The 26,605-nt window shown below is 40.1% G+C and overlaps 1 protein-coding gene across 2 annotated transcripts in view; it reads right to left on the bottom strand.

Annotated features, from left to right (window-relative positions):
* Positions 1-13,484: 13,484 nt before the first annotated feature.
* Positions 13,485-26,605, bottom strand: part of LOC139749812 (uncharacterized) — a 19,166-nt gene continuing 6,045 nt past the window's right edge. For both annotated transcript variants that reach the window (XM_071664086.1, XM_071664087.1), the window contains exons 2-8: positions 24,874-24,951; positions 22,128-22,249; positions 20,422-20,537; positions 19,777-19,940; positions 16,954-17,138; positions 15,886-15,996; positions 13,485-15,093 (exon numbers count right to left, since the gene is read on the bottom strand). In XM_071664086.1, the coding sequence (XP_071520187.1) occupies positions 14,902-15,093; positions 15,886-15,996; positions 16,954-17,138; positions 19,777-19,940; positions 20,422-20,537; positions 22,128-22,249; positions 24,874-24,940 (957 nt within the window). In that variant the 5' untranslated portion in view covers positions 24,941-24,951 and the 3' untranslated portion in view covers positions 13,485-14,901. The remainder of the gene's footprint in view (positions 15,094-15,885; positions 15,997-16,953; positions 17,139-19,776; positions 19,941-20,421; positions 20,538-22,127; positions 22,250-24,873; positions 24,952-26,605) is intronic.

The following is a 26,605-nucleotide window of genomic DNA, read 5'->3' as shown; positions in this document are numbered from 1 at the left end:
CTGATGGCTTGAAAAAATCATACAAACCACCCTTCCTTTATTTCCCTGTTCCACCACCTGGGCTTCGTTTTAAGATAGACTGTGTGGTACGCGTTGGCACATATGCTCCTTCTACTGCTTTGAAAGTTTTACCGAAGTTTTTCCAAGTTACGTCCACGTCGTTTTCATTAACCGTATCACCCTAGATTTGCCTGCTAAGTACAATGCAAAGATCATTAAGCAAATCTAATATATATATATATATATATATATATATATATATATATATATATATATATATATATATATATATTTTTTTTTATACTTTGTCGCTGTCTCCCGCGTTTGCGAGGTAGCGCAAGGAAACAGACGAAAGAAATGGCCCAACCCCCCCCCCCCATACACATGTACATACACACGTCCACACACGCAAATATACATACCTACACAGCTTTCCATGGTTTACCCCAGACGCTTCACATGCCTTGCTTCAATCCACTGACAGCACGTCAACCCCTGTATACCACATGACTCCAATTCACTCTATTTCTTGCCCTCCTTTCACCCTCCTGCATGTTCAGGCCCCGATCACACAAAATCTTTTTCACTCCATCTTTCCACCTCCAATTTGGTCTCCCTCTTCTCCTCGTTCCCTCCACCTCCGACACATATATCCTCTTGGTCAATCTCTCCTCACTCATTCTCTCCATGTGCCCAAACCATTTCAAAACACCCTCTTCTGCTCTCTCAACCACGCTCTTTTTATTTCCACACATCTCTCTTACCCTTACGTTACTTACTCGATCAAACCACCTCACACCACACATTGTCCTCAAACATCTCATTTCCAGCACATCCATCCTCCTGCGCACATCTCTATCCATAGCCCACGCCTCGCAACCATACAACATTGTTGGAACCACTATTCCCTCAAACATACCCATTTTTGCTTTCCGAGATAATGTTCTCGACTTCCACACATTTTTCAAGGCTCCCAAAATTTTCGCCCCCTCCCCCACCCTATGATCCACTTCCGCTTCCATGGTTCCATCCGCTGCCAGATCCACTCCCAGATATCTAAAACACTTCACTTCCTCCAGTTTTTCTCCATTCAAACTCACCTCCCAATTGACTTGACCCTCACCCCTACTGTACCTAATAACCTTGCTCTTATTCACATTTACTCTCCATAATATCTCATAAAGATTGACAGATTATACAGTTGGTAACTAAGACTACATGGTTCGATCTACCCGATGTACTGACTCAGTCAGCTCGTAATATGGGTTACGTGGTATCTTAGAGTTGCGAGGGGGCCGCAATCTCGTCTCTCAATATATTTCGCCAGTCTTGGAACTTGCTTCATTACCTCAGGCGTTCCTGGAGGAGCCAAAGTTACGCACGGAATCCCAAACTTTGAGAGATGGAACATGGAAGTGTTTCAGCCGAGAGCCGGAGGAGGTGGGGGAAAGGAGAGTGGGTGTAATGGATAAAAATAATCTGGGTTAAAGTTTTTCCCCTCCACACACACAGCTGGCGACGGTCGTCGTCTTTAGATGGGTAAAGTTGGAAAACGAAGAAATGCGACGCGTCTCAATTACCACCGCCTTTTCCTTTTCCGACGAGCCATTTCTACCGACCTCCTCACTTGTGCTTTGTGAACGGCTGTGGCCCAGGCTGCTACTGAATAATGCACAGGGGATCTGCAGGAGGAGGATCGGGTTCATAAGACCTGAGCTGAAGGTATTGACAGGTTTTACCTTGCTCTTATGATCCTTTGCAAGTGGAATCTATTGCAACGTAAGATTGAAATCTGATATATATATATATATCATCGTCATTTCCCGCGTCAGCGAGGTAGCGTTAAGAACAGAGAACTAAGCCTTAGAGGGAATATCCTCATTTGTCCCCCTTCTCTGTTCATATATATATATATATATATATATATATATATATATATATATATATATATATTGTTTCGGTGCATTATTACATGACAGCTAGAGACTGAGTGTGAACGAATGGGGCCTTAGTTGTCCTTTCCGAGCGCTACCTCTCACACATAAGGGGGGAGGGGGTTGTTATTTCATGTGTGGCGAGGTGGCGATGGGAACGAATAAAGGCAGACAGTATGAATTATGTACATGTGTATATATATGTATATGTCTGTGTGCGTATATATATGTATACGTTGAGATGTACAGGTATGTATGTTTGCGTGTGTGGACGTGTATGTGGGTGGGTTAGGCCATTCTTTCGTCTGCTTCCTTGCGGTACCTCGCTAACGCGGGAGACAGCGACAAAGCAAAATGATATATATATATTTTTTTTTTTTTTTTTTTTTTTTTATACTTTGTCGCTGTCTCCCGCGTTTGCGAGGTAGCGCGAGGAAACAGACGAAAGAAATGGCCCAACCCCCATACACACGTACATACACACGTCCACACACGCAAATATACATACCTACACAGCTTTCCATGGTTTACCCCAGACGCTTCACATGCCTTGATTCAATCCACTGACAGCACGTCAACCCCTGTATACCACATCGCTCCAATTCACTCTATTCCTTGCCCTCCTTTCACCCTCCTGCATGTTCAGGCCCCGATCACACAAAATCTTTTTCACTCCATCTTTCCACCTCCAATTTGGTCTCCCTCTTCTCCTCGTTCCCTCCACCTCCGACACATATATCCTCTTGGTCAATCTTTCCTCACTCATTCTCTCCATGTGCCCAAACCATTTCAAAACACCCTCTTCTGCTCTCTCAACCACGCTCTTTTTATTTCCACACATCTCTCTTACCCTTACGTTACTTACTCGATCAAACCACCTCACACCACACATTGTCCTCAAACATCTCATTTCCAGCACATCCATCCTCCTGCGCACAACTCTATCCATAGCCCACGCCTCGCAACCATACAACATTGTTGGAACCACTATTCCTTCAAACATACCCATTTTTGCTTTCCGAGATAATGTTCTCGACTTCCACACATTTTTCAAGGCTCCCAAAATTTTCGCCCCCCCCCCACCCTATGATCCACTTCCGCTTCCATGGTTCCATCCGCTGACAGATCCACTCCCAGATATCTAAAACACTTCACTTCCTCCAGTTTTTCTCCATTCAAACTCACCTCCCAATTGACTTGACCCTCAACCCTACTGTACCTAATAACCTTGCTCTTATTCACATTTACTCTTAACTTTCTTCTTCCACACACTTTACCAAACTCAGTCACCAGCTTCTGCAGTTTCTCACATGAATCAGCCACCAGCGCTGTATCATCAGCGAACAACAACTGACTCACTTCCCAAGCTCTCTCATCCCCAACAGACTTCATACTTGCCCCTCTTTCCAGGACTCTTGCATTTACCTCCCTAACAACCCCATCCATAAACAAATTAAACAACCATGGAGACATCACACACCCCTGCCGCAAACCTACATTCACTGAGAACCAATCACTTTCCTCTCTTCCTACACGTACACATGCCTTACATCCTCGATAAAAACTTTTCACTGCTTCTAACAACTTGCCTCCCACACCATATATTCTTAATACCTTCCACAGAGCATCTCTATCAACTCTATCATATGCCTTCTCCAGATCCATAAATGCTACATACATATATATATATATATATATATATATATATATATATATATATATATATATATATATATATATATATATATATATATATATATATATATGTTGGCAAGGACCAGTAAGTTGCCCACTCACGTTGATGATGATGTACATACATAGAGTTGTTTTGAACCCTGAGTAGTGTACACTAAGAGAGTTGGAGTATATCCTATTTAGCTTTAGCGTTCTCTTGCCCACCCACCACCAGAGGGCAGGCCCGCCGTTTGAAGTTTCCGTTGTTTTTCTTCCAATTGTTGTCTCTTTATAATTGTACGCATTATGCATATCTTTCATAACCTTCCATGGGTTAGCATGCCAAGTGGTTCACTTCGTGCCTTTGCACTGCACAGTATTTGTTTTTTGGGGGAGGATGAATCAGTCCTCAGCTAGTCTGGCATTCATTACCTAAATGTTAGCCCTGAAAAGAGTAACTGGCAACTCAGTGAAGAGGCGGTTGGGCCACGTCGACTCAAAGTTTTGATCGACTGAACCTGAGTTCCCTGTACAGTTCTGTTGCTGTCTGGTAGCTCGCCCAGTGGTTGGTTCAGCTGGTCTTGTGTTGTGGGAGATTGACAGGTTAGTGTACATCATTGCCCTATGGTCGACTGTTAAAGTGGAGTAATGTAATTATTGTACATAAATCGTGTGTACACAAATGAAACACGAAAGGTCCCCAAGTGCACTTTCGTGTAATAAGCACTTGGGAACTTTTCGTGTTTCATTTTCCCCGGGGACTCATAGGAATATCTTGATCACGCGCAAGATTGTGATCCTTTCCAACATTGGTTCACATATGTTCTATCGTACATATTGTATTCAGATGTTTGTATTTCCGACCCATTTGAATGATGGGCTTTGTGTGTGTGGGTGGGTGGGTGGGGGAGGAAAGGATATCATAATGTAAGACCCTTTTTTGAATTATCTCCGTTTGACATTCGCGTCATTCTAGCCAAGTTTGATTCTCTGACTTGGACCAGACTTCAGCCATTCATTCATGAGGGGGGGGGGGTTTATTATTTCTCATGTATTGTTACGTTGGTTTATGTGACGTATTACACGATCATTATTCTTCTGGCGTTACAAAGTAGAAGATGGGTATCGCTCTCAAACGGTTTAGCGACTCCAGCCCACAACGCGTTGAAGACAACCATCGGGGGAAAAATTATCGTACGACTCGCTAAAGGACACTTGGATACATGCGAACAGTCCTGCAGCAGAGAGAGAGAGAGAGAGAGAGAGAGAGAGAGAGAGAGAGATCCTCTTGCTCACTAATAGGACAGAATTATTCGAAGCGAAAATTTCATCAAAGCCACTGAATCTTTCGTGATATTTATTTGAGGGAGGAACCTCATCAGTGTGGACATGGTTTGTGAAATTCCTTAAGAATTTATATAACTATCGTTTATCAGCAGTACTTCTGACCCCGATCAGCCAAACAGCATGATTCAGTGGTTAACCTTCCTGACTGTGATGCATTATTGCAGTGGTTGCCCAGGGTCGAGAGCATAGGTTCCAGTCGTGGTTGCAGCAGTCGGTCCCACAGTCAATCCAGCTTTTCATCCACCCCTGGGAATTGGTCGATAACATAGGTACGTGGTTCAGGCTAGGGTATATGTGCTCTTCGATAGTGGATGAAAATGAGCAGATTTTGTAATGAATGTCCCTGGTAAAATGAGGCCATGATAAAGCTTTTTTCAACACATACAAAGCTAAGCAAGGCAAGAATAATTCTAAAGAGATTTCCAAATATAACTAGATTCAGACAAATGAGAATGAAACATCAAATAACTGCGACTAGATCCTTAACAGGAAGATTAAGGGAGGAGGGTTATGTGAGTCTTAACAAAAGAAAAATTGATAGAGAAATAAAGTACTTCATCTGAAACCACAAGGCTGGAAGCGTTGTGGAAAATCACTTTCAAACTAAGTTCCCCTAAACTAACTTGCTCACGAGGAAGGTGACGATTTGTATCATCAGGTTCAAAATCTTTGATACATCATCTACAAACTACGGTGGGATGAAAGTCTTACATATTATCATCCTTGTCATTCTGATACTTTTATCTTGTAGGATAGCTATCAAGCTACTCTCACTCTGGAATCATGCATTTCATTTGATTGAGACAAGACAGAGAATTTTCTTATATTTTCATCGAATAAGTGAAGGAGGTAGTTTATAATTGCATAAATTTCACGAGATTTCTTGATCCGCTACTCACATAAAAATATAGTAATCAACAACGAACGTCCAAAATCCTTAGGTTTTTAAGAATTATGCTCTAGTGGCCCCTACCTACATCCCTACGCCTTTGAGAATGAGTCAAAAAATCATTAGGTTTTTTGGGACATGTTCCTACGGTTGGCAACACTGCTGCCCCACGTACGATTCATGGGGTAATCATCTCTCCTTTGGCTATTTGCTGCTCCCGGTGTTGCTGGGTCATATGCTGTAAACACAGGTCATTCTTTCACATTTTTTTATTACGTATGTACGACGAAGAATCAGTGTATGTCCCTCACACGTTAAGAAAAGTACGAACATGTGATGCAAAATTACAATAACATGTTTTCCATGAGAGAGTATTACAATTCCCTCGTCTTAGTATTTTGCTTTAAGTGTATATCAACGCTGACCTGAACATGCTTAACGTCTCGGTTGTTTGGAAGAAGCAAGAGTAGACGACGAATATATATATATATATATATATATATATATATATATATATATATATATATATATATATATATATATATATATATCTTTCATACTATTCGCCATTTCCCGCGTTAGCAAGGTAGCGTTAAGAACAGAGGACTGGGCCTTTTTTGGAATGTCCTCACCTGGCCCCACTCTGTTCCTTCTTTTGGAAAATTAAAAAAAAAGAGAGAGGAGGATTTCCAGCCCCCCGCTCCCTCCCCTTTTAGTCGCCTTCTACGACACGCAGGGAATACGTGGGAAGTATTCTTTCTCCCCTATCCCCAGGGATGATATATATATATATATTGTTACGAACTCAACACTTATTCAGGCAGGTCTCTGATGAGGATGTCTATAAGTCGTTGAAATGTAGCAGGGGCAGTCTTCATGCCAAAAGGCATCACTTTACACTTATCTAAACCTGATGTAACACAGTAAACACTTAGCTAAATCTGATGTAGCACAGTAAACACTTAGTTATATCTGATGTAACACAGTAAACACTTAGTTAAATCTGATGTAACACAGTAAACACTTAGTTAAACCTGACGTGACACAGTAGTAACGGGCTTATAACACAGCACTCGGGTAACGGGCTTATAGCACAGCAGGGCTTACAGGTTTACAGCAGGGGACACCACCCACCTCGCTGGGCTAGAGAGAGAGGAATCGAATCTCACGGGTGTAGTGGGTACAAGAAGACAAGCGTTCACCCTTGCTGCTATACAACCTTACATTTTGATTGGCTATAGAAATATAGGAGCAATTCTTATTGGTCGGAGGGTCCCAGAGTCTCGGCGTAGTTACACTCTTCGGTTTCTTGCGAACTCAGCACTGATGACATACGGTGGTGAAATACCCCCTCAGTTGACCCCGCCAAATGCTGGGTGGACAGAAACTCCGAGCCAGCCTCAGACATCACTCCTCGCCCTGATAAGAAATAGATACAACACACGTGTTCGTAACAACATATATATATATATATATATATATATATATATATATATATGTATATATATATATATATATATATATATATATATATATATATATATATATATAGGGAGAAAGAATACTTCCCACGTATTCACTGCGTGTCGTAGAAGGCAACTAAAAGGGAAGGGAAGGGGGGGGGGGCTGGAAATCCACCCCTCTCGTTTTTAATTTTCCAAAAGAAGGAACAGAGAAGGGGACCAAGTGAGGATATTCCCTCAAAGGCTCAGTCCTCTGTTCTTAACGCTACCTCACTAACGCGGGAAATGGCGAATAGTATGAAAGAATATATGTGTATATATACATAAGTTGGCAAACTCTAACTTACGGGCATTAGACATATCTGCCCTTTAACACTAGGATAATACAGGATCATCATTAAGTAACATACGTTACGACAATGATGGTGTGGCAGTTACCACAGTGGAATATGTCACATCATCGCCATCTCAACCGTTACCTTTGAATGCATGGTTTGCTGGAGCGAAGGGAGGGTGGAGGAGACGCCGAAAATGAGGGAGGGAAGAAGCGAGGGAGGGATGGGTGTGGAGGAAACGCCGAAAATGAGGGAGGGAAGAAGCGAGGGAGGGATGGGTGTGGAGGAAACGCCGAAAATGAGGGAGGGAAGAAGCGAGGGAGGGAGGGGAGGGGTAGGCGTGGAGGAGACGCCGAAAATGAGGGAGGGAAGAAGCGAGGGAGGGAGGGGAGGGGTGGACGTGGAGGAGACGCCGAAAATGAGGGAGGGAAGAAGCGAGGGAGGGATGGGTGTGGAGGAAACGCCGAAAATGAGGGTGGGACAAGCGAGAGAGGGAGGGGAGGGATGGGTGTGGAGACGCTGAAAATGAGGGCGGGAAGGAATGAGGGAGGGACGGAGCGGGTTTGAATGTTGGTGTTCAAGTTTTCAGGTAAATGATGATGATAAGAACGGATCAGCGGATTTTCAAGAATAACTTCACTCTCCCATGTTGGTCTCTGCTCGGTCTGTGTGGGGTGTGGCGATTGAGTGTTTGAAATGCACGCAGAAGCTTGGGCATGGAGGCGGAGGGGAGGAGGAAACGGTGAGTTTCTTCAAGTCACAATGTTGCATGTTCTTGTAGGATGCAGTTGCTGTGTTTATAGTTAACTCTTAGTATGGTATACAGACTCCTACATGGACTCCTTGCATTAGACATTTGCTCATAAAGTGTCATCTAACATTGTTATTATTACGCGATGATTGGCAATTGCTGTACGACAACAGCGGCTCTTAGGCAACACCACGAAATATTACGTTCATGAACATTTTTGTTTTTGTGTCTTCAACCCCGGTCGTTATCAGTTATACAAAACGTGCTACCACACCTACGTATAGGCAAGAACAATTTGACTTTTTATTAGTGGCCATTTATTTAACATTTCACGTCGCTCTGCTATTTTCCACGTACAATTGCTCCTCCTCCCCCTCTATTCCTCCCCCTCACCTTCCCCCCCCCCGGACAGTGTTACCAACTCAGATGACATAAACATACGAGGTATGTACATGGTCACAAACTCCTGTTGCCTAATGTATATGTAGCCTTCAGCAGTAACGATACCATCAAGGATATCTTACACAAAAACACGCCTGAAAATTCTGCGAGCTGTGTATACAGAATACCATGTAAAAGCTGTAATATGTTTTGTATACTGGGCACGAACACTACTTCAACTTGCATTGTTTGTGTAGCATTTCATGAAGCTGCTGACAGATAACGATCAATAGTCGTCTCGTTACATTTTTTTGGTCGTTATCTGACCGAGCAGTCTCAAAGCTGTTGCTTACGTTATTACGTCTTCTTCCTTTTAACATCATAACCAATATTTCTGGTAATTAAGATCTTTCCAAAATGAGAAGTTTTTCGTGGTTAATTTTCCGAAATCATTCAGTACTCCGAAAACTATCATCTGATTCTATAAAGAGAATTAGATCAAATCCTTTTAGTTTTCTATAATTATATCAGATCCTTTTAGTTATCTATAATTATATCAAATCCTTTTAGTTATCTAATTATATCAAATCCTTTTAGTTATCTATAATTATATCAAATCCTTTTAGTTATCTATAATTATAGGCTCACAGGATTTTCTGAGCAGAATAAGTTCGTTGTCTGGAAATTCGTTCTAAGTTCTCTTCGCCTTCTACAAAGTCTCTGACCAGGATTGAAACATTTTCATTGCCAATGTGGTCTGACCATAGAGATATAAAAACGTGCATGTTGCATCCTTCGCCTCAACAGTTCGTATGTCTTGCTATACAATGTAGTTTTTTTCTAACCTTTTCTCGCATAAAACCGGACATTTTCTCTTATGTTTTGAGTAATGAGTGATCATCGTCCAGAGACGATTGTCTTTTGATAATACATTATCGGTGTCAATAGCTTTGTGGTACCTAGCCAACAACCCCTGCCCCCTCCCCCCCTCTTCCCTCAAAACAAATATATCTGTGTCCTTACATAAGTAATGTTCCACGTATCAGTAGATGACGTGTATACGATTATCATTATCATCATAGTCTGATTTCGCATGCGTTGCCACCGCCAACAACAACAACAATAACAACAACAACAGAGAACGTTTGAAAACCAGTAATTAGAGACTCCTGCCTTTACGTTCGTCTCCTAATCAGTTTCTCCATAATCATACCAGGATCTCTTTCTAATACAGAATCCTGGTATTGCTATGGCGTGAGACGTTCTTGGATGAGACTGGTACTCCTTCTGGTGCTGCCTACTGCTGATGGTTGGCTAAAGAATGTCAGTCAACACCTTTATGGTCATTTTAGGTACCTGAATCAACTCGCCACATCTGAACGTGCCATCTGTTCTGAGCTAAAGTTTGCATCATCAAAACGGCTCCCATAGGATCTCTCTTCTCTCTCTCTCTCTCTCTCTCTCTCTCTCTCTCTCTCTCTCTCTCTCTCTCTCTCTCTCTCTCTCTCTCTCTCTCTCTCTCTCTCTCTGGAGATCACCTTCTTAGTTACCCCCAACTTTGTATGATCCACATTTTCTATGTCTGTTCTCAAGTCGTGTCAGAAAACCTCAGTGCCTCTTAGATCCACAGGAAAACTCAACCACCACGCTCTTCGTCTATTGCTTAATACAAAGGAAAATAAAGAAATTCAAACAGCAACAGACCATTGGGTTCTGCTTGCGATAGTGGAACCGACTACTCGATTCTTTCGAGGCTGTTTGTGGTAGTGGAACAGATTTGGAAATCAGCGATGAGTGTGGTAAGACTTAAAAAAAAATACGTTATGTATTTACAAAAGGGAATTATCATAAACGTTTCATGTAGCGTAGGAGGTTGCAAATAGTGTCAGTCGTGGATGGGAATTGAAGTGTATACCAGTCTCTGGCTGCTCACAACAACGCCCACGCACATATTAACAACAAAAGCCCACAACCTCGTATGATATAGAGGCAAGACGGTCATTGCTCAGCCAATAAGTCCATTCATTACAGAAAACGGTGGCTCTTTTTTTTTTTTTGTTCAAGACAAGGAAGCCATTGGTATAAATATCAAATGACTTTTTTCTTTTCTTTTTGCATCTGTATTTACGATCGTAGACAATCCAATTTCACTGATAAGAGAGGAGGAACTTTCTTCAACAAATTGACATAAAAGCCGAGGACATAATTTCATAGAAATGAATAGAAATAGATGGGAATAGAAATGAAGAGAACAATGAAAGCTGGCAAAAATGAGATAGTCAAGCCCTTGACTGTCCTTTTACATAAGTCATTTGCAACTGGAAAAGTTCCAGATGAATGGGAGTTTGACAGTACAACACTAATATTCAAAAAAAGGTAATAAGTCACTGCCCAAAAATTATGGTCCTGTTAGCTTTAACGTCTGCAGTTGGAAAATTTATAGAAACCATCATGCGAGACAGAACTGTAAACAGTTTCGAGGATTAACACTAAAAGAACGATTCTCAGCCTGGTTTTCGACGAAAATCCGCTTGATTTCTTATATGATGTACTTAACATGTGCGGTGAAAGTAAAGCAGTTCATGTTATCTATCTAGATTTTCAAAAAAGCTTTCGATAAAGTTCCGCATAAATGATTACAAGCATTTATTAAGTCACATAGTATTGACATCAGTGGTCAGGAAAAATGGATAACACCATCAACCAAGAGAAGGGGTGAATGGTAGACGTAACAAGTGGAGTGCCACAAGGATCAGCCTTGGGACTGGTTCTCTTTCTTATATATATATATATATATATATATATATATATATATATATATATATATATATATATATATATATATATATATATATATATATATTATGTATATATATATATATATATATATATATATATATATATATATATATATATATATATATATATATATATATATATATATATATCAACGATATATTGGTAATGGGCTGTTTTACATGGCATGAAAATTCGCTGATGATGCTAAGCAGTGTAATAAATCTACAAGTGAACTTGGAACGTCTACACCTTCAAATGGACATAGACAAACTGAAAAACTGGACTCATGAGTGGCAAATGAATTTAGATATCAATAAGTGCAAAATTTTACATACTAGTAAAGAAAACGAAATGCAAGCTACAGTATGAATTCTGTTGAACTGCAAAAGGGTAAATGAGGAAAAAGACTTGGTTGTGATGATCTCTGGAGACCTAATACCACGTAAGCAGTGCACAGAAGCAGTGAAAAGAGGGAACACAATTCTTGGATTCATAGGCAAGGCCTTCATATTTGAAAAAAAAAAAAGTACAGGGAAATCATCTTTACTCTTTGCAGTTTACTGGTTCGTCCCCATCTTTAATATTGTGTTCAGTTTGGTCACCCTACCTTAAAAAAAAAAAGACAGACAGAATGGAGAGAGTAAATGCATCTTCGAGTGGCTAAGATGATTCCGGGACTGAGAAACAGATCCTACGAGATGAGATTATACGATTGAAAATGTATCTAGTTCAGAAAGGAGGTTAAGATATGATCTAATATGTTCAAAATGATCAAAGCCTTTGCTCATCTTGATGTATCAAATGACCTAAGAACTTAATTCGTTTGATATGGAGACCAACTCGTGGTTAAACGATTTACAGCGAGAGGAGCGAAGTGCTTTCTATTTTTTCTTTCATCAGGATTGTTAACAGATGTGGAACGATGTGCCAGAGTGGTTGAAAGCAGTACCATAATTAAGTTCAAGGAGAGACTTGAATAATATTTCGCTTCAAGTACACAGCTTCCATTATTTGCTCCGCCATAGTTCAAATGGCAATTTGCAGGTTATTCTCTTTCAGTTATCTCTATGTATGCTTAGTAAGTTTTACCACTTTATTCTGTGAGTTTCTGATATCTTCCACTATAAAACAAACAGACAGCCTCGAAAGACCCAATCATTTGTTGCTGTTTGAATTCCTTTATTAGTTAGTTTATAAGTTAGTTAGTTTGTAGGAGTATCTGGTCTGTTAAGTCTGAGCAGAGACTGAGGGAGTACTTCACCGCGAGAAATATCGAACAAGGTTTAGAAATGTGCAATGTTGCGGGAATACAAATTCGAACACACAATTATGCATAAGAAGGTATGTGTGCCCATGATATCGCTCCCCACAAAAGGATAAGGATATATTTCTTATGCAACACCCTGAGGACATTATGGCAACGTCCATCTATGGTATTTGCACAAAATGCTGCATCTATAAGTACCATCATTCAATCCTCTGAAGGTGGTTATTGAAAGTGATCTCTTTAAAGCAAAACGGAATCTATTAATGTTTCCCATTCCTACAGTGTGACTTTAAAGGAAAACGTTTTAGGGGGAACCAAATTAGATTAACATGTTACATCACCATAGCAAACGAATGAAACGGGATCGAAACTCTTACGTTTTCTATTCTCAATGATCTAAAGCAAATTTTCTACTACAACACTTATTTTTCTGACCTCTGTGACCACTCTCCTAATATTTTGGGTCCGATTTTCACTTCTAATTCTTTGCGATGCAAGAACACGATTTCGTCCATTCATCTCATCTTCCGCCTCTTTCATTGCTCTCGGATAAAGGCCTTGTATGTGCTTGCGAAAAGTGCACAAGTAGCGAATATACATGAAGTGCACGTAAAACCACAAGGAAATGGAAGAAATACAAAGTGTCAAGCGCTTCCGTGTATTCCATTCTTAAGACTAAGAACAGATGAACAGAGTTAGATTATCATATACCAACCGCCATTAGGACAAGTCACTCTGGCCGACCTTACTTCTCTCTAGTTACAAAACATAGTTAACTTATGTTCTAGGAAGCATACATACACTTTACGGAATTATTGTACCTAACAACCTTAGCATTGCTACATTCAATTGATGATCAAAATCTCAAATGTGAACAAACATGGCATTAGACTCTTGGTCATACCTAACACTATTTTCATTTTGCTTAACCCGAACTCTTAAGAAACCTACCAGTTTGGACAATGTAAAACTGCTCACACTCTTTACAGGGAATATTAAACATACGACCCCTTTTCAGAGTTAATGAATATCCGATAAGACTATCCTAAATTACACTCGTACTCAGATTCTTTAAACAAAACCGGAATATCAAACACGTTCCCACAATATAATGTAATACCAACAAGTTTTTGTTCATAAATGGTTCTTTGGGTTTATCATTGCATATAAACATTCTAGCAGATTATAAGCTGTGTCAAGGGAATGTATGGGGGTACTGTAATTTTCATCCTATATCATACATATATCAGAGTTTGCTATCAATGATTTCTGAACTATATACGCAAAGTGCCCAAAGAAACACAAAGCTTAACTTTACTGCGACGAACAGATGAGTATTAAATATATAAACAGACATTTGTGGGTTTACGAAATATTATGAATTTTAGGTTAGTTCCCCCCCAATGAATATCGTTAAGAAATACTTTTTCAACTTTATCAATAGGTCACAGACAAAGAATATTATCAACGTCCCAATACCATTTATTTTCACTAGGTAAAATGTCATAGAGAACCATGCTTCCAGAAAATTCCATACATCAATTACTTCAGAGAGCGAGGAGAGAATTTCCCATACACATACCAGACTGCTGTTTGTAGAGCTAACATGGAGCTGAGTTAGAATGGATTAAACTCCGTGTTAAAGATTGTAAATTTCAGTTCAGTGATAGTTTCTATACGCAACAATTTGGTATGAATATGGGGAAAATCCTCTCGCTTTTCTTATAACCTAAATCTTTAGTATATATATATACGTAAAAACCCACAACTATCTGTTCGGTAAAGGGAAACGTGGTAGAAGTTTTATGAAAACGGGACTCCATAAAAGTTTCCCATTACAACGATTAGTAGGATTTCATCAGACTACAGTCCATGATTATCTACGAGAAAGTACTGAAAAAAAAAAAGGTTCCACGATCTCTTAACTAATTGCAGAAAATATAAGGTGTATTTGAGAGCTCAGTCCTACCCAAAAAGAGAGAGAGAAAAAAAAGAGGGTCGTGGTTACAGAATTAAAGAGTGTCCAGATATACTTGTTTGGTGTTCCAATGTGAGAAGATTTCATTCTTTTATCTCCCGGTAAGGTTTCATCATCATCTCGTAGGCGTATTCCCATATCGTCTTGAATCCCATCATGGATGATTTACTCTTGGTCTTGAGGGGCGTCTCGTCGTCAGGGGCTACGAAGAACGCCATGGACATCCGTGGCTTATCCCATAACACCTCATTCTCTGGGATCACCACACGATGCCTCTGTGAACATAAGTCAAGTCAAGTGAGGACTTTTTTCAAGACACGATTTTCCCCCCAACCGAGCTTTTGACTATTATAATGTAGACGTTTGAAAAACATTTTCTTTTCATTCTATGGAGACGTTCTTCATGGAGACTTCACTGCTTCTCGTCAACTGTTTCCTTACGCTACCTCGCTGACGCGGGACACGGCGATTAAGGATTTTATATATATATATATATATATATATATATATATATATATATATATATATATATATATATATGATCGCTGCTTCCCGCGTCAGAGAGTTAGCGCCAGGAAACATACTAAGAAAGACCATCCATTCACACACACACACACGCACACACACACATATATATATATATATATATATATATATATATATATATATATATATATATAAACACGCTCACACATGTTCATATACATATCAACCTATATACATACACATATACATACACATACACAGCCAGATACATATATACCCATGTACATATTCATACTCGCTGACCTTCATCCATTCTCGACGCCACCCCACCCCACAGGAAACAACATCGCTACTTCCTGCGTCAACGAGGTGGCACCATATATATATATATATATATATATATATATATATATATATATATATATATATATATATATATATAAATTCTTGCCGAAAGTAACTTTTCCACCCACAGACTAACCACAAACCGGCGGATACCGGTAACACCAAAATCATAGTCATGTTAAATAAAGAAGCAAAAAAAAAAATCAAGATGATAACAAGTTTAGTGAATGACTCACGAAGGAGATGAATTTGTCGTCTGAGTAGAACTTGCCGTAGTCACCCAAAATGAAGAGAACGGCGTTAGGTAAGGGATCAACGTCGAGCCACTGTCCCTCTTGGTCAGAAGCCTGTTGAAGAAATCCTGGTCACAAGGGAGACCCAAAATACCATCTATTTATGGTAGTTATATGAGAGTCATAACACGGAGAGTTGTTATTTCGCCAGTCATTTAGAATCTTCAATCTCTTAAAAAAAATGTTCGGTTGACATATGAAGGAACCGTGAAGAAAAAGAAAAATTATATTTTTCTCTGATTGCCATCAAGGTCTATCATGACTGGGTCACTGATATTGTGTGCTCTACTAGCCTTCGTGGAATGAAGAGTTGACAAGCCAATCTTTATCTTTTTTTGATCACAACTCTTTTTAATCTCCTTACATTACAACACTGTGCGATGAGATCACCTTTCTCTTTTTTGATCACAACTCTTTTTAATCTTCTTACATTACAACACTGTGCGATGAGATCCCGTTTCTCTTTTTTGATCACAACTCTTTTTAATCTCCTTACATTACAACACTGTGCGATGAGATCCCGTTTCTCTTGATTAAGATCAACTGCTAGGAGCATTTTTGAACTGATGAATATTGTGGATCCTAACCTGGTTATTAAGGTCTACCATCGTCGCAGTAGATAAAGGCAGGAATGCCCAGCTTTTCAAGACAGATCACGGACATGGTATATACTGATAGGCTAAACTACATCAAAGGAAATGTAGAGGACTCTGTTTTCCCCCCCTTAATTAATATCTCATACGTGACCAGTGAGAATAGTAGACGTAATCACTTGGTTCCTGCTGTCTCTGATCGAGAGAATCTTCTTCGCTGATGAATAACGTAGAAGGAACTTTGATGCATTTAGAAATCATATCATTTTTGGTATATGTGTCATACAAGGGAATTCCATGGCGCTCTAACTAAAGGCATGTGTCTGTATCATACCACAAGTAAGACAGACTAGCTAGGGTAAACATTTAACGTATCCTGAATAAGTAATGGTGAGGAAATGAGAATAGCAAAACTCACCTGGAGGCCACCGACGTCGTCTTGGAAGAGCAGCGTGAAAGTAGTGAAGTCGCAGTGAGCACCAAATCTTGTAGTGTCAGGAAGGAGGGAGTTTTTTGAGAGAGGCGGGTAGTAATTGATACGAATTGAAGTTGAAGAGTTTTTGATCCCCTTATGCATCGAGCTGAAGTACTCCCTCTCTAATCCTGGTTGCACAAGAATGAAACATTACCCGTTGGAATCTGACTGACCGACTGCCCTTTCTTCATACCCTTTCTAAGAAAACAAAGAGACACTTAGATCATAGGTCATCCCCAATACCTACTGATATCTGAATATACATTGAAATATGGTACAGTTCAGAGGATAGGCGAATCAGAAATTTGTCATGGATGGTGTCCAGTGGATTTCAAAAGGAACACAATGACTCCTGCTCTCTTAAGGAGGGTTGGTATGCACAGATCTACCAGACGAGTTTCTTGATGACTTATGGTAGCTGTTTTATGTAACGATCACTCTCTCACAAATATCGTGCATAACGATTTTGGAAAACGGTATATTCTACCTAGTGTAATTTGCAATATATATATATATATATATATATATATATATATATATATATATATATCTTTCTTTCATACTATTCGCCATTTCCCGCATTAGCGAGGTAGCGTTAAGAACAGAGGACTGGGCCTTTGAGGGAATATCCTCACCTGGCCCCCTTTCACTGTTCCTTCTTTGGGAAATATATATATATATATATATATATATATATATATATATATATATATATATATATATATATATATATATTTATTATTCATTTTTGTTATTTTGCTTTGTCGCTGTCTCCCGCGTTAGCGAGGTAGCGCAAGGAAACAGACGAAAGAATGGCCCAACCCACCCACATACACATGTATATACATACACGTCCACACACAGCACATATACATACCTATACATCTCAATGTATACATATATATATACACACACAGACATATACATATATATACCCATGTACATAATTCATACTGTCTGCCTTTATTCATTCCCATCGCCACCCCGCCACACATGGAATAACAACACCCTCCGCCCTCATGTGTGCGAGGTAGCGCTAGGAAAAGACAACAAAGGCCCCATTCGTTCACACTCAGTCTCTAGCTGTCATGTAATAATGCACCGAAACCACAGCTCCCTTTCCACATCCAGGCCCCACAGAACTTTCCATGGTTTACCACAGACGCTTCACATGCCCTGGTTCAATCCATTGTCAGCACGTCGACCCCGGTATACCACATCGTTCCAATTTCCAATTCACTCTCTCTCTCTCTCTCTCTCTCTCTCTCTCTCTATATATATATATATATATATATATATATATATATATATATATATATATATATATATATATATATGGGAGTGAAATCGCACTTCAATAGTTCAATTTCAACATGTAATTTTTCTATAGATGTGGCACATGTTTTGTGGAAGCAATCCACACCTCATCAGGTGCCAGTACTTAACAAAGTTATCTAAATCCCAACATCTCACTTTTTCCCCTCCGTACAACACCAATCTTCTAGGCCAAGCACTGTCTGCTATGTCTGGTCGTAACCTTTGTAAGGGAGAGTGATTAAGATGGGTCAGGTGGCGGCGGTTGACCTGGGTAGCTGGGTGTATCATGAACAACTTTTTTTTTTTATGTTTTCGTGTTTTGTCAATTCTCTCATAATGAGGATGGGCTTTAAAATTGTCTAGGGACAAATCAAAGTTCTTAGTGTTAGCAATTAAGACAAATTCAATGACGTTACGTGTGGTATAATTAGCAGAGGGGTATAAGATAACGGGATTTTCAAGATCTTTGAGGGGTGATCATTTTCATGACAATGGTTAGCAGTCGCATTTTTGAGGTCATCCCTGCGTACTGAACATAGATGCCAATAACACCTCTCCGTTACAGTCTTGCCGGTCTGGCCTACATGAATATATTTACATGCCTTGCATTTGACGGCGTAAACACTCCCAATAGTTGCATGATTTGGCCTTTTATTTATCTAAGTGTTGCTGATGGTGTTATTGTATTGGAGAGCAACATTATAAGAACTTGTTTTTTTTTTTTTTTTTTTTTAGAAATGATCTTAAATTAGCTAAGTTGGGAGAATAGTGCAACACTAAACTTTTGGACTTATCTTCATTTGTCACATCTTTGTTCCAAGAAACATGAAATGTGGCCAACAAGTTTTGCTCTTGCCGAGGATATGGATTAACATATAGGGGGTTAGTCATACGTCTGGTAGCATCCTCGTCTTTTCTACAGACAGGAACGGACAGAAAGAAAAGCCTTATTACTATCATTATAATCATTACTACTATAACTATGATAATAATTATGATTATATTATTATCACTATAATCATGATAATAATAATTATTATTATTATCATTATCATTACTATTATCATTATTGTTATTGTTTTTGTTGTTGTAGTTGTTATAAGCCTAGTATGTCAACTGACGAAGACACAACCTTGACAAAGACGACCTCAAGCGGTTCATTGGCATCTAGATGCATCATCTTACCTTTAAACGTACAGTTTAGTTATCCCTGCTGAGTTCTTCTCTTGAGGAAAGCTTCGTACGACTTCTTTCAGATTCTCATAGAATACACTGAGATTTTTTTTCCCTCCATTGCAGGCGGACTCAAAGAAAAAAAAAAAAGAAAGTAATGAGAAATGAGGTAACCCCTTCTAAACTTCCTCCCGTTTTCTCTCTCTTTTTTTTTTAAGAGAGAATGTACGTTAGGTTTAGCTATAACTTCAAAAGAAAAACAAAGAATATAAGTACCTAGGCTCAGGGATAAGGTGGTCATAAGTCTGTAGGCGAGGGTCTTGCAGGACTTCAGGAAGGGTATTGAATTCCTCCTCAGCGACGGAACCTCTTCGTCGGGAAACCTTGATCTCTCGGTATGAAAGGTAAAGCCTTCGTGCAGCTCGTGGGCGTTGTCGTAGCTGTTGTGGATATATATATATATTCGCCGTTTCATGCGTTGGCGAGGTAGCGTTTAGAACAGAGGACTGAGCCTATGAGGGAATATCCTCACTTGGCCCCCTTCTCTGTTCCTTCTTTTGGAAGATTAAAGAAAAAAAAAAAAAAAAACGGGAGGGGAGGATTTCCAGCCCCCCGCTCCCTCCCCTTTTAGTCGCCTTTTACGACACGCAGGGAATACGTGGGAAGTATTCTTTCTCCCCATCCCCATGGATGATATATATATATATATATATATATATATATATATATATATATATATATATAGAGAGAGAGAGAGAGAGAGAGAGAGAGAGAGAGAGAGAGAGAGAGAAATGTACGTTTAGAGGTTAAGATGATATTCCATCACTAGTGTAAAGTCTAATGCAAATAAGTCATATAAGGCAACATACATGAGAAAACTCATTCCATAAAGTGTGAATTAGTTTAAGGCATGAAACATACTTCTCTGTATCAGAAGCGACGTAACCTTGGAACGTGATAAAGTCCCTTTCATAGCGGTTCTTCGTGTCCTGGTCAAGGTTAAAGAAGGTTTTCCCTGAGGCTAACGTGCTTTCCATCTGGTGAAAGAAACAACATGGTTTTAAAAAGGGGGAGTATTATTCCCTCTTAAAGAACGAGTCTAACATCTGCTCTCGGGAAGATGGAGAGTCTTTGCCCCTTCGCCAGCCTGCACCATCGGGAGTTGAGGATTAGATACCCCAAGCATACAAAATACATGCCCTCATATAGTGGTGCATCCTCTTGATCTGTCTCGCTGTTGAGTGGGAATATTGGAATCACAAATGAAAGATCAATCATTTCAAATGATCACAGTCACTATTACATCATAGGGATACGAGAGTCACAGTATATGGAAACAAAACAGTAATGTCTAGTGATAAGTTCACCAAGGGCTAAAGTATCAAATGCTAATCTTTTAAAGCAAAAGATTCCAACCTGGAAATGTCGGCACTCAGTCTGGCTCCACTCCCAATAGTCCTTACAGGTGACCAGGTTCGGAAGAATATATAAAGGAATTCAAATATAGCAACGGACCGATGGATTCTTTCGCGAGTATTTCTGATGGTGGTCGAAATCAAAAAACTTGTGAATTAGAGTGGAAAGAGAAGGCATACAGACGAGATTCTCAAGAACGCTAAGTTTTTGGATTATTTATTGACTATGTATTTCCTACCATTAAATCTGACCTGATCGATCTGTCAGTGTGATGTAGACGTTCAACTGTTCATGTAAGTCGTATTTGGTATCCCGCGCTGTCGCTTCCCATAAGAAAACAAAATGCAATCAACTAGATTAATTTTTGGGGTCACTTTGTTCGAAGTTGTGATGCGAAGTAACTGAAGCATATCAAGCTGTTTGAATCTGACAACAAGGCTGTCAACAACAATTTTGCCTTCCTGAGACGCACTGATATCATTCTTTCGTCTGATGATCTAAGTCTGGTCTGGTCTTTCCTTGAGTTACCTGTCTTATATCTGGGTCATATGAGAGAATGTGGGCCATACTCTCTTACCCAAGACAATACTATGTGCCACCCAAACCTTCTTTCGTCTGAGACGACGACGCGTCGAATTAATTGGGTTTGGCCATTATCTCGAACGTGAAGAAAACGAGGCTATAGGTGAAGCACAGACCAACGTATAAGGAAGAAATAAAAGAACTACGCCTACGAGACATCCCCTATACATCATACGTAGTAAGTCAACTCAATTTGCATCCAGTTATCCCCAATCTCACAATGAATACATTTGACTGATGGCATTTTTCATAGTCTAGTTACATAAAGTCCAACCATACTGGAATGACATAAAACATGAATAAACAGATTTTTCTTCTTCTCTTGTTTAAAGTTTACTGTTGACCCTTTCCGCCAATACCTTGCTGGGTAATGTAGCTGAACTGCAAATATAAAAAGATAATTGTAACCAGTAAAGTAATTTACAATAAATTACAAAGTGATAATGGAAATGATGAATAAGTAACATTCAGTCGTGAATTCTTGCTTCATGTTTTAAGCGTGTTTAATTGCTTTATACATTCTATCCTGTAACTGTCTGCATTGATCTTGCTAATATTCTTAATAATTCTTCGTTGCTATTTTTTTTCTTTTGCAGTGTCCATTATGTATCTTAATGTCTGTCTCTCACCTCATCTTTTGGAATGCCATGTTCGATGAGGTACGCGCAGCCGAGCGTCGTGAGAGCATCATACATCTGACGGGCCACACGTTGCCACTCCTCCTCGCTAGGCTCATCCTTGTGCTCCAGACCTGTTGGTATGAGGGAGGTTATCTTATTTGCCACAGTTTACATTTACACCCTTGGCCATCCATCCTTCTCCTAACCCAAGCCTTCACAGCTGATGCAAATATCTCTCATTTGGCTCAGGTTACTCACTTGTTTTTTTTTTAATGTACATTATGGTTCAGCTGTCCCCGTCTCACTTCTCCACTAATGTCTCTGAGCGCGGGGTTTATGAATCTTAATGTTGTTGTTGTGGCTACGGTGGAATTTCTCACTTGGGAGTGAGTGTGCTACATAGTGTTACTGACACAGAATTTTAGACTTCATAGACATCTCGTTCAACTGACATTCATTGCGTCTGCTACATAACAATCTACTGTATATTTCTTTTATGATGTATCTGTGTGCGTTTTTCTGCGTTTGCTACATGAACTTATAACTCTCTGATCTCTTCTTCTATCGTCACAAACAACCTCGTTAGAATCCAGTGGTATGATTCCACTTGAACTCTTTCACACTAAGATGATAATGAGATGTGTCCCACTGAGAGGCGATGGCTGGGCCCAGTCAGACTCTACCACACAGCTTGAGGGTCAAGCGCAAATCACTTTGATGTCTGTGTAGCAACACACGCCCACACCAAGAGCTGAGGAGGTTATTTGATAAGTTGATGATGTCAGGGTATTAGCTTGACGACACAAGTATACCTCGATGTGAACATAAGAGGTGAACAACATCGCTATTGGAATGAAAGGGGTCATATAAGTTTGTATTTGATCGATGGAATGAAAGATGTGTATTGTTATCTCTGTCATCATACAAACACGCGAGTGAATAACACGATCACAAATGTAATACTAACAATGTCTAAGTTTCTAAAACCAGTGTTAAATTACTGTAGTGGTGTGTGTGTGATGAGTCTTACGATGGATTTTACCCTTTGGAATGGTTATATGCACCTCTGTATCTGTTTAAGACTGGGTAGATCAACATATTAGCTTTCGAAGGTTTATTTTGAGAGCTGTTACATAACACCACTTTATCATGTCCTTCGTGAACTTACACCAGAAATGTAAAGTTATTTATGACCGTGATCGTCGGATCATCAAACCTTGTCTGCCAGCCAAAGTGTGTGTGTGTGTGTGTGTGACAACAAACTTTCTTCACTTACAGAGCACACACACACACACACACACACACACGAATTAAGAGCAGAGTCTGGTATACTGTAGGGAGCTGTAGAAACCCCTGGCAAATTGGCAAGAGTGACTGAGAAGTAGGTGAGCAGAGGGGTTGGCTATACTGGAGATGTGGGAGATGATAGGCAAGACAGGGGGAGGGGGATGGGATAGATCGAGAGACTAGGGATAGGGGAATAGGTGAGTGGGTGGTAGGGAAGACCGCATCGTCGTTGGAGGGTTGACACGATTTGTGTATACTGGTTCAGACACCGTACCAATATGATTTGGTATGATCACCACATTGCCACAAAATGCTGGATTTTGCAGTAGACTTTTGGTGATATGTATTGTTTAGAAATATCCTACACTTAGATAAAAAAGAAATAAAAGGTGTGGTTTGAAAACGTACAAGCGAACCAGAACAAGCGCGCGTGCACACACACACACACACCACCATTCAGGTCGTAATCCTCATCCGATGTTTCACACGATGCATTTTCAGTACACATCAGTAGTGCATGGTTGACATTGACGCTGTCCTAATCCATACCAGTATACTTGACGTGGCCACTGTGAACGTGAAAATGAACGATAACGGAAGGATGAGGAGGAGGAGAAGGGAGAAGAAGACGAACCTAAATGAACCAGTTTCATGGTAGCCAACGAAGCGGTTGTCTGTCGTTCGAACACGAGTCATTCTCGTGAGGCAGCAGGAAGCTTCACACGGACCAATCGCTGGACGAGGTAAGTTCGGGTACAGCAGCAGCAGCAGTGCTGAACGTATTGGCATATACACTGGTTAGCGTCATTTGTCTACTGGCATTGAGCGTTACTGGACTGTGTCAATCTGTTTGCCCTGCTGGTTCGCCTACCACCTTGTCTGCTGGTCTCTAGCTTCCCAGCCTAAGTGCCTACTGATGTGGTTGGTTGGTTGGCTAGTTGCTTCGTTGGCTGGTTTGGGTTCGAAGCCTATCCATTGCCAGGGGGAGTTATGAAGGCCGTCAACGTCAGGAGTTCAAGATAATTCTCAGACTACATCCACTCCTCACTATGCATATGGCCCATCTACCAACAGTCCTTGACCAGTGGCACCATTCTAATTCCGCATAGGGGAATCTAAATGACAAAAAAGGAAAATAAATGTTTTTGTTCGTGATTTGTTTTGTTTTTGCTTTACGGAAATAAGAAGGAAAACCCCCCGGAGTGGAGAGTATAGGGTCTTGTTCGCTAGGTGTTGTCAAGCCGCCATGGTGTTCATGATTCGTGAGAAGGCATTTCGCACAACAGCATCAGCTGTCATGCACTACAAAACATGACGAAAACTCCCTAGGCAACATTAAGTATGGCACTCAATGACAAAAACTCCAGGCAAGTGTCATAAATGCCACACCATGACACTACAAGACTACACTTAGATGTATAACGTCGTCGATACAGTAGTCATGGTGAGGGAAGGGGGTGTAACTTACCAATTTCACCCAAGTCTATCAGTGGCACGTCTGCGCTTCTCTTCTGTTGTGTTGTATCCGTCATCATTTACCTTCACTCTGAAAATGACAATACAAAAATTCTTAGGCCAAAATAGATTGGTGTAATACCAGGGGTATTATTAATTCTAAAGGTGTAATTTTGAGAATTCCTATTTTCTAACTGAATCTCGGACATTTTGCACAAACTGTAAATTATCTCTGGCTGTAAAAACACATATAAGCTATCTAACTAATTAGCAAAAAAAATAATCCATATTATTTTATTGTATCCTAGATCTTTCACTGAAAAATCTCTCGAGTTGGAAAAAGAATCATTTGATAGAGTTAAGTTCAAACTTCTTGATACAAAGAATCTTCTAGTTATCCCATTTCTTGATAATTTTATGTTAGTCCCCATCTTACTTAAATCCTTCAATGTGAATGTAACCTTCAGCAATAACAATACTATTAGTAGCATCTAAATAGAAAAAAAAAAAAAACTCGCCAGACGATTCTGTGGGCTGTGTTTACAGAATTCCTTGTAAAAGCTGTAATGTTTTATATCGGGCAGGCTGGTAAAGATCTCTATTTTAGACTTGAGCAACGTAAATGTTGTATAAGAACAGAACAAGAACCGAATGCTTTGTTTATTCAGTTGTTAGTAACTCCTTGACCCAGAGAAATGTCATTATTACAAACTTATCGCTTACTTAAGCATACAAATTCTCTATCATAAACACAACGAACGCGCAGATTCGTGATAACGAACACACAAGTTCGTAACAATGGATTGAACCAGGGCATGTGAAGCGTCTGGGGTGAACCATGGAAAGTTTTGTGGGACCTGGATGTGGAAAGGGAGCTGTGGTTTCGGTGCATTATTACATGACAGCTAGAGACTGAGTGTGAACGAATGTGGCCTTTGTTGTCTTCTCCTAGCGCTACCTCTCTCGCGCGCGCGCTGAGGGGGAGAGGGGGGAAGGGGGGGGTGCCATTTCATGTGTGGCGGCGTGGCGACGAGAATGGATGGGGCAGCAAGAGAGAGAGAGAGAGAGAGAGAGGAGCATTCACCCACCCCCTGAGCTTATCTTAACAGATACCAAGAACTAGTCTGACTATTGACTCCCAGTAGAATGACATTTTCAGATTATGGGTACGTTCCTTTCTCTGTACCTTTGATCGTATGGTAGCCAGACTCAGTGAAGTAAACTACTGTGGTAGATTTCTTCTCTTTTTTTTTTCCACTATAATACAGATCAACTATACTACGTATCAATAGGTTTAATGACGTGACTTTTATTTATCAAAAGGGACTCGATCTTATTTCATTTCATTGACATGATCGATTGAGTTGCTTAGGCGTGCTGACAGATAGAAAACAAAACAAAAACAAAAAATAGAGAGGGACAGACGTTAATGAACGCATGAGTCACTGAGACGAACTTGTTCTAAACTACTTTTACAACTAATGTTGTAAACGTAGCTTCGTCCGTCACTTGTTTGGGAGGAGAGGAACGCTCTGGGTCACTGATAATGGGCCACAATGGCATTAATCATAAGAAGAAGAAAAGGCCTCGCCGAACGCTCAGAGAGTGTGTTGGGGGGGCTGCTGCTGGAGTGTGTGGTGGTCTGTTTTCTGACCGGCTATCGAGTGTGTGGTTATCTGTTCCCTGGAGTATCCAAGATACAGTTCACCCCCCCCCCCTCTCTCGGGTGTATTATACACTTTCCA

Source organism: Panulirus ornatus, chromosome 8 (genome assembly GCF_036320965.1).
Source record: "Panulirus ornatus isolate Po-2019 chromosome 8, ASM3632096v1, whole genome shotgun sequence".
Classification (NCBI taxonomy): Eukaryota; Metazoa; Arthropoda; class Malacostraca; order Decapoda; family Palinuridae; genus Panulirus; species Panulirus ornatus.
The sequence above is the reverse complement of the archived record's forward strand: the minus strand, read 5'-3'. Positions and strand labels throughout refer to the sequence as shown.